Source organism: Penaeus vannamei, chromosome 14 (genome assembly GCF_042767895.1).
Source record: "Penaeus vannamei isolate JL-2024 chromosome 14, ASM4276789v1, whole genome shotgun sequence".
NCBI classification, from domain to species: domain Eukaryota; kingdom Metazoa; phylum Arthropoda; class Malacostraca; order Decapoda; family Penaeidae; genus Penaeus; species Penaeus vannamei.
Genome location: NC_091562.1, coordinates 16,913,175 through 16,923,174, shown reverse-complemented (window position 1 = coordinate 16,923,174; position 10,000 = coordinate 16,913,175). Strand labels below are relative to the sequence as shown.

At 38.3% G+C, this 10,000-nt stretch overlaps 1 protein-coding gene across 2 annotated transcripts in view; it reads left to right on the top strand.

Annotated features, from left to right (window-relative positions):
• Positions 1–10,000, top strand: part of LOC113813903 (uncharacterized) — a 24,437-nt gene that overhangs the window by 13,545 nt on the left and 892 nt on the right. For both annotated transcript variants that reach the window (XM_070129776.1, XM_070129777.1), the window contains exons 5-10: positions 785–919; positions 1,089–1,192; positions 1,549–1,666; positions 4,696–5,070; positions 7,596–8,681; positions 9,670–10,000. The exon at positions 9,670–10,000 is cut by the window's right edge and continues 892 nt beyond it. In XM_070129776.1, coding sequence (XP_069985877.1) covers positions 785–919; positions 1,089–1,192; positions 1,549–1,666; positions 4,696–5,070; positions 7,596–8,681; positions 9,670–9,818 — 1,967 coding nt within the window. In that variant the 3' untranslated portion in view covers positions 9,819–10,000. The remainder of the gene's footprint in view (positions 1–784; positions 920–1,088; positions 1,193–1,548; positions 1,667–4,695; positions 5,071–7,595; positions 8,682–9,669) is intronic.

Sequence of the window (10,000 nt, the reverse complement as noted above, 5' to 3'; positions counted from 1 at the left end):
CTGTTTGAGTGTTTAAAAGAAGAGAATAGAAGTTCAACAATGAAATTCTGTTTGTATTTGATATGAAAGGAAAATGAATTTTGTATCTAACATAATCTGTCTTACAAGAACTATGAAGTTCATTCAAGTTGTTTTTATATATATGTAATAAGCTTTCATTTTAGGAAGTTGGTTTGATTGTTGGTATTTAAAATCAAAGAACTGCAGATTAAGGTTGCTAGATGCTTATGATGCATATTATATTGGATGTGGTAGTTACAGATCTCAATTGTCCTAAGTAAGGAGCCTTGTCATTCATATATTTTTTTCTTTGGAGTGGCAGATTACCAAATGCCACCAGCCAGTACTGCATATGACTGTGATGATGGAAGATAGATGATTGAAATTTTATGGTCATGAATTAGGTTATGATTTTTGTTTAGAGGTGTTAAGGTGTGCCACTAAAGATAGTGTGATGGTATTTATTTTTTATATAACAAGTCTATAATTTTTACTGCTCATCTGTGTTTCTTCCAGGTTCTCTTTCTTTCCCTATTTTTTTTTGTCAATGTGTATATTTCTACCTTTGTTCTATCCCCATATTCAAACCTCATCTTCTCTTCCTTTCTATTAAAAGCTAATTTGACGGGAATTATGCATGTATATGTTACACTTGTGGTGTAAAAAAATTTGTTATGAGCAGATTACAGTTAAATCAGAATTGATTTTTGTATTTTTCTGAAGTTAAAAAAGTGCATACAAGTACCTGAAATGTATTTACATGTTAAAACTCTGTTCCTACCAGGCATAAATCAGACGAAGCAAGTCCGCAGATTATCAGGAGGTCACAACATCCTCTTGAGTTATTACATGGCAAGTAATATATCAGGTTGGGATTTGGACAACTCCTCCCTTTCTGATGATGAGCCCTGGATCCGTGGTGGGTGCAAATATCTGCTCTGCTCTTGTCTTTTGCTTCATAACCTTGTAATTCCTGTCCTAATGGCTTGAGAAATGGGTCTTATATAATCCAGTTTTTTTTATGTATTTTGGAGTGAATTTGCTAACTGCTTGTAATAACTGTGATATTGGTTTTGGTGATGGATTAGTTGGTGATGGGCAGTGTGGCTTGCGGATGTTGGATGGGAACTTAGGGCGTGAGAATTGGCGTGTGCCACTACGAGAATGCCCTGTTGACTTGCAGTGTGATTTGGTAAGTGATTTGTATTGAAGCATGTTGTAGCAGTTTTTTTTTTTTCTTTCTTTTTTCTTTTGGTGTAATTTAATGTACTTTGGTTTGGGTTATCTTTGTTTTTTAATGTACACAGAATTCATGGTTAATTTGTAGTGAATATTTGAGAGCCTGTTGATTGGAGTGACTGCTACTTCGAAATTTACTCTCTTTTTCTTGTAACCTATACTTTTGCTTGATTTAGATACTACCAAGAAAATTAGTATGATTTCATGACTGCAAAACAATTTCAAAGATTATTGTATTGAGTGATGATGTATCAATGTACTACTTGCATTTCCATATTTATTATGCTAAACCATTTTCTTTTCATTCAGTTGGACGTGAGTGGTGACAGAGTGCCAGACTGTATAGTAAGAGGTGGCAACACAATGCTCTTTATGATTGAAGCTCGTTTTGGGACAGTAGTGTGGCATTTGCATGAGCACAAAGAAGGTAAGTTTAATAAAGATATGTATGGTATAATTGTATATTTTTAACTTTTACTTAAAATCTAAATTAATTCAAATACCCATGCATTCTCCCTAACTCTTCAACATTGAACAGATTTCATTGTGATAAATGTAGGGAAGGTATAAATGCAATAAATAATTTCACAAAGCTTTTGATTTATTTTGATCAGCATTACTTATTCAGTCAAGATTACAAAGTATACATAAATCTGTCAAGCCTTGTTGAGTGTCCTGCTGCCATTAACCTTTACTACAGCCTGGGTTGATTTTGAACTTTGAAGTTCAACGTTCATTGTTTCTTTAGTTGTAGTGTGCAGAACTTCCATGATTTTTTTTTTGCATACATAAACTGGCATGCGCAACTATATATGCATTCAATGGACTGATGTTAAAAGTTTTGTGTTGTTGAATGTCAGCCCAATGCCAGGTAATTCTTTTTTTTTTGCACAGAACTCCAAGGTTGTGGGTCAAATTTAAGATAAGTGTAATGAAAGGTCATATATGTCCAGTGTCTCCATAGGCTATGAATTTTATCTGTCTATCTATCCATAGATATAGAAATATTAGTCAATCACTGGGGCTAATGCTTAGGGAGGTGCATTGCTACATCCACCCTTCATATCCTGTCATGAGGGTTCTTCGTAGCAGGTCTTCAGGCAGGTCCATGGCCCATCTTTGACTTATCACAATAGATATGATTGATTTGCTCAAGCCTTGACTTCCTTGGTCATCCTACAGGTTTCCTCTAACCTGGATTGTATCTAGAGGAGACAACCTGTTGGGCAGGATCATCTTCAAGGGGTAGAACCAAGTGTCAGTAAAGTGGCCCCGGATTGTATAAGAAACAGACCCAATGCTTGTCTTATAGTGTAGCAAGTTCATGACACCTGCTACCAGGCCAGTATGTCGACTGATAGCCTAGAGTCTTGCACAGCACTACCAAGATATGTAAAAACTATTTAACTTCCATATCCTTGCAGCTGCCACATTTATACCAACTAAACAGGTTCTCCTAGCAAATCCTCAAGGGCCTATGTATTGGTTTTGGTCCAAGAGACCTCTAGACCCAAGGGCTTCACCACATTGCTAAAATTATTGAGAGCTGGCAATAGGGTCTTCAAAGATTCAGATGATCTTGGTATTGTCAAGTGTTATGCCACATTTACTTCAGGTAGCAGCTCTACCCTTTATCATGTCCATGTAATTGTTGAAAAATGTTGGTGCAAGAACACGGCTCTGCCTCACTTTGGAATTCACAAGACAGAAGCTAGACATGCTCTGACCAGATTTCACAACAATTTTAATACCAGCATAAAGGCTTGCTTTTAACCTCTTACTGATGGGTATGGCTATAGATGATATAGAAATCCTACCCTTCATGACAGGGAAACATTTCATGATTCACTTTAAGGGGGAAAGTGGACAGGCAGGCTGTATGCAGCAAACACCCTTTCGGAAAGGCTTGATGGATGTTAGAAGCTGCCGGATTGAATGATACACAGAAAATTCAGGCCTTTGTCAGTGTAGGGTTAATCCTTCAATCTTTTTGAAATTCCTTTGTCACAGGATCATTCAGAGTGAGTCATAATGCATTGAGTCAAGTTCTACAGTGACTTCTATGGTATGCTGAGCATTGTAATGCCTCGGTAATTGCGGCAATCCCAGCAGTCCTCCATCCCCTTGCAAAAAAGGATGACAGAGCTCCTCAGCAGTTCTAGGGGGAATGGTACCAGAATACCAGATGGTTGTCAGGACAGCATGCAATTCATGAGCCATTGGTTTACCATCAGCCTTCAGCAATTCAGTAGGGATGCTGCACATCACAAATGCCTGCTGCTTTGCCACCTTCAGCTTGAATCTCACCTCCCTAATTTCTGAGAGGTTAGGAGGTTCCTCACTGCTTGGTGAATTAGGCACAAGGATCATGACACATTCATGTCCTTACTAACAGTTGGTGATACAACCTGATACTACTACTAAAAATACTCAGCCCTATGCTCTGGCACTTCAAGTTGATCTGAGATGACCTGACCATCTAATAAGTGTATTGCAGCCATCTGTGAGGAGGACTTTTGAGTTCAACTTTCATGGGGCTTGGTAGGCAAGAAGGTCAGAGGAGGACTTCAGCCCCCTCATTGAAATTTCTTATATGCCTGTTGCTTGTCCCTTCTCATTAGTGTCAAGGATTGATGCAGGTCCAAATCACTAGTCAGTTAAGTTGAGTGACATGCATCCATGACCTCTGTTTCTTGCTGCATAAAATTCTACTGTGTTCTCTGACTGCTGCTATTGGATTCCTTAGCTGCATCAAGTGTTTTATGTTTGAAGTGTCCCACAGTGCTAGAGATTCCCATGCCTTCAAGGTGTATGGATATCCCCTGTTAAAGATCTTTTACAGTTTAGCTTAAGACCACAAGGTACAAACATGAGAAGGCATATAAGCACTTAGCACTAAACAAGCTAACTATATCATTATTTCAGTTCCCCCTAGCCAAGGTCTTGAGGCAGTTTGCATTACTTCATGGTGCATTTATAAACCAATTTGATCCCAAGGTTATTTTTGTTTGAATTTTGCATCAGATCTTCCTTAGTTATTCATGTATGTAATAAACATATCATTTACATCTCTTTCTAGACTTGCATTTGATTCTCAGTTAATTAATGAAGCTCTCTGTCTTTTGACAAGTCTTATAGTGTCTGTCAGGTGAAGATAGTTTGCATAGTAAAATTGTTCAATTCTAGAGTTTTGAGTCAGGGAGAGGTGCATCATGCAAGATTACTCAAGCGGAGACTGACTGACTTACAATTGATATTCTTTCTATTTTGACATTATTTACAATTTTCACCTCTTCAAATATAGTACCATCCTTTTTTTACCACTACATTGTATCAGTTGAAAGCTCAATCTAAGCTTAATCTTCATGTACTATGTCCTTCCTTAGTATTTGATTTTAGAATTCTAAGATTAGGTAATTTTACAGATGACTAAACCCAAATTTATCAATTTTCCAGAGTCTTCAGTATTCCCCGGACAAGATACTACTCAGTCATCTCGATCAGTTTTGAAATTCTACAAACCTGGTCCAGCACTGCTTCTACCAGATGTGAATAATGACAGCTTTGGTGATTTACTCTTCTCTGGCTTACTGTCATCCAAAGACCCTCACTTGTGGGACTCAGGCTATGGAAATTCAGAGCCTTGGAATCAGGAGGAGATGCTAGAAACACAGAGATCGCCTTCACAGACCAACCATCTGGTGTTGGTGTGCGGGCAGTCTGGGAGTATTCTTGGGAAGCCCTTGGTACTGATACAGTGTGTGAACATTCTAACAGTCACATGGGATGGTGAAGGCATTGCATATTCTTGTGTTGACTTTGGAGGTGCCAGTAAGTAGAACAATATCAGTGTTCCTAACCCCCCCCCCCCCACCATACACACACACACACCATACACACACACACACACCATACACACACACCATACACACACACACACACCATACACACACACCATACACACACACACACCACACACACACACACACACCACACACACACACACACACACACACACACACCATACACACACACACACCATACACACACACACACACACACCATACACACACACACACCATACACACACACACACACACCAGACACACACACACACCATACACACACAATACACACACACCATACACACACACACACCATACACACACACACACACACACACACACACACACACACACACACACACACACACACACACACACACACACACACACACACACACACACACACACACTACACACACACACACACACACACACACACACACACACACACCATACACACACACCATACACACACACCATACACACACCATACACACACACACACCATACACACACACACACCATACACACACACACACACCATACACACACACACACCATACACACACACACACCATACACACACACACACCATACACACACACACACCATACACACACACACACCATACACACACACACCATACACACAACACACACACACACACACACACACACACACACACACACACACACACACACACACACACACACACACACACACACACACCATACACACACACCATACACACACACAGCATACACACACACCATACACACACACCATACACACACACACCATACACACACACACACCATACACACACACACACACTCCAGGCACACACACACACCATACACACACAATACACACACACCATACACACACACACACCATACACACACACACAATACACACACACGCACACCGATACACACACACACACACCATACACACACACACCATACACACACACACCATACACACACACACACCATACACACACACACACCATACACACACACACGCACACCATACACACACACACACACACCATACACACACACACACACACCATACACACACACACACACCATACACACACACACCATACACGCACACACACATACACCATACACACACACACACCATACACACACACACCATACACACACACACCATACACACACACAACATACACACACACACACCATACACACACACACACCATACACACACACACCATATACACACACACACCATATACACACACACACCATACACACACACACACACCATACACACACACACACACCAGACACACACACACACACACACACACACACACCACACACATACCCACACACACACACACACACACACACACACATCATACACACACACACCATACACACACACACCATACACACACACAATACACACACACACACCATACACAAACACACACACACACACACACACACACACCATACACACACACACACACACACCATACACAAACACACACACCATACACACACACACACACCATACACACACACACACACACACCATACACACACACACACACACACCATACACACACACACACACCATACACACACACACCATACACACACACACACACACACACACACACACACACACACACACACACACACACACACACACACACACACACACACACACACACACACACACACACACACACACACCATACACACACCACACACCATACACACACCACACACCATACACACACACACACCATACACACACACACACCATACACACACACACCATACACACACACACCATACACACACACACACACACACACACACACACACACACACACACACACACACACACACACACACACACACACACACACACACACACACACACACCATACACCACACACACACACACACACACACACCATACACACACACACCATACACACACACACACCATACACACACACACCATACACACACACACACCATACACACACACACACCATACACACACACACATACACACACACACACACACACACACACACACACACACACACACACACACACACACACTCACACACACACACTCACCATACACACACACTCACCATACACACACTCACCATACACACACACTCACCATACACACACACACACCATACACACACACACACACACACACACACACACACACACACACACACACACACACACACACACACACACACACACACACACACACACACACACACTCACTCACTCACTCACTCACTCACTCACTCACTCACTCACTCAAACACTCACAACCATGCGTGTGCCTGTGCACATGCAAAAACAATGTTAATAGTCTAGTGCTTGGAAGAGGTTTTACCAAAATAGAAAACAGAAAATGGGAATTAATATATATGTCTTTATATATAAAAGTTATACTACTTTTAAACTGATTAGATTTGTCCTTTCATTTCAGGTATGAAAGGAAAAATCCACTTAGTGGTTCTCTTACACCAGATTATGGGCAAAGATGCTCCATCTCCTCCACCATCCACAGTCCCTGAGTCTGCAAAGTCCCTACATCGACACCCAGTACATACTCAGCACAGAGATCCGTGCCACATTACCGTCCATAATCAAGGACTATGTCCAAGTTGTGAATCCCAAATCCGCCTCTTTAAAGCCAATGAGCAAATGATGCATAAGCACTACAAACACAGTGCTGTTGTTTCTTGGGCAACACTCCTTTCAGATGGAGAATGCCATGGTGCAGTGTTGAAGATCTGGGAGTGGAAGCACCTTGCCACTGTTGTAAAGACAGCGAAGCCCCCTCCACAGATTGTCCGTAGAACTACACGAAGCAGTCTTGTTAGTGACAGTGACACCAATGTGGAAACTGAGCCAACCCGGCTTGAGGTAGATAACATAGCAGCGACGCAGGGTGACAGTTCATCAAACTTTAATATTGCTAATGAATCTAATATGATTATTGATATTCCGAGAGAGAACACCTTTAAACAGCATCTACAGGATGCACAATTAGGGGATGAGGAGTCAAAGCCTGTGCCAAATGGATACCCAGATTTGGAGGTGCCAACAACCCCAGTAAGTCCAAGGCTGAGACGGGGTTCTCATATCAGCAGGCGAGAACCTCAACAGTATGAACATCCAACAATACATCGCCACCATGGAAAACAAACTTCTGGAACACAGGAGGATTACAACCATCATTCTGACTTTCTTCATTATAATCAGCCATATACCAAAAAAGAATCGGAAACAAGGAGAAGGGAAGTACATGATAGCCTAACACATCGTTTGAAGCTTGTGTCAACCACATCAGCAACGAATCCCAGTCCCATTCCTGTGGGTATGAGGACTATGCCTCCGAGTGTCTTGGCACCGCCAGGGTACCAGCTACAGCAGATTCACGAAAGATTAGTATTTTTAAGGTATAATGGAAGCGTGTGGATAGAAAATACTTTAACAAGCTTAGGTATCACTCAGCTTTGCAAAGATGAAAAGACATGTCTACCTGATATGGAATCCCATTCAAGATCAGGTGAGTTATGTACATTGATTTTTTTTTATTTGTAATTGAAGAATCCCATACACAGGGTTTTCCTATATTGATTTATTTTCTCTTATCATGGCAATGTGTGCTGTGCACTGTTATTCTTTTCAGACTTATATGGCACCCATATAAAATTATATAATATATATAATATATATAATATATATAACATATATAACATATATATATATATATATATATATATATATACATATATACATATATATATATATATATATATATATATATATATATATATATATATATATATATATATATATGTTATATATATGTTATATATATGTTATATATATGTTATATATATGTTATATATATGTTATATATATATATATATATATATATATATATATATATATATATATATATATATATATATATATATATATATATATATATATATATATATATATATATATACATTATATATATATATATATATATATATATATATATATATATATATATATATATATATATATATATATATATATATATATATATATATATATATATATATGTATGTATGTATGTATGTATGTATGTATGTATGTATGTATGTATGTATGTATGTATGTATGTATGTATGTATGTATGTATGTATGTATGTATGTATGTATGTATGTATGTATATATATATATATATATATATATATATATATATATATATATATATGTATGTATGTATGTATGTATGTATGTATGTATGTATGTATGTATGTATGTATGTAAAAAAAAAAAAAAAAAAAAAAAAAAAAAAAATATATATATATATATATATATATATATATATATATATATATATATATATATATATATATATATATATATATATATATATAACTTAACAGCTATTTACTGATTATGTATATGTTGTTGCTTTTTATTTTTCCAACAGCCTACCATATTTAATATTTAGAGTAGTCTCCCTAATACCTGTATTTTCTTCATTTAACAGTGGCAGTTAATACTGGGATGGAAAAGAATGCCTGGCAGTTGGTGTCCAGCAGCACAACCTTCGTCAACGCACCAGCCTTGGGTGAGGAACAACACACAGCACCTTGGATTCTAACCTCTATTGTTAGAAAAATGATTGTACATGTATGAATTTACTTAGAATGTATGCATTAATTTGACACAAAAAACATCATATTTGAGGAATATAGAAAAGAGGTTAGATAAGATTGTAATTAATGTTTGTTTTTATTCAAGCAATAAATTACTTTTTCAATTATGTGAAGAACTTGCACTTCTGTAAGTAGTGATTTATTATTATTATTAATTTTTAC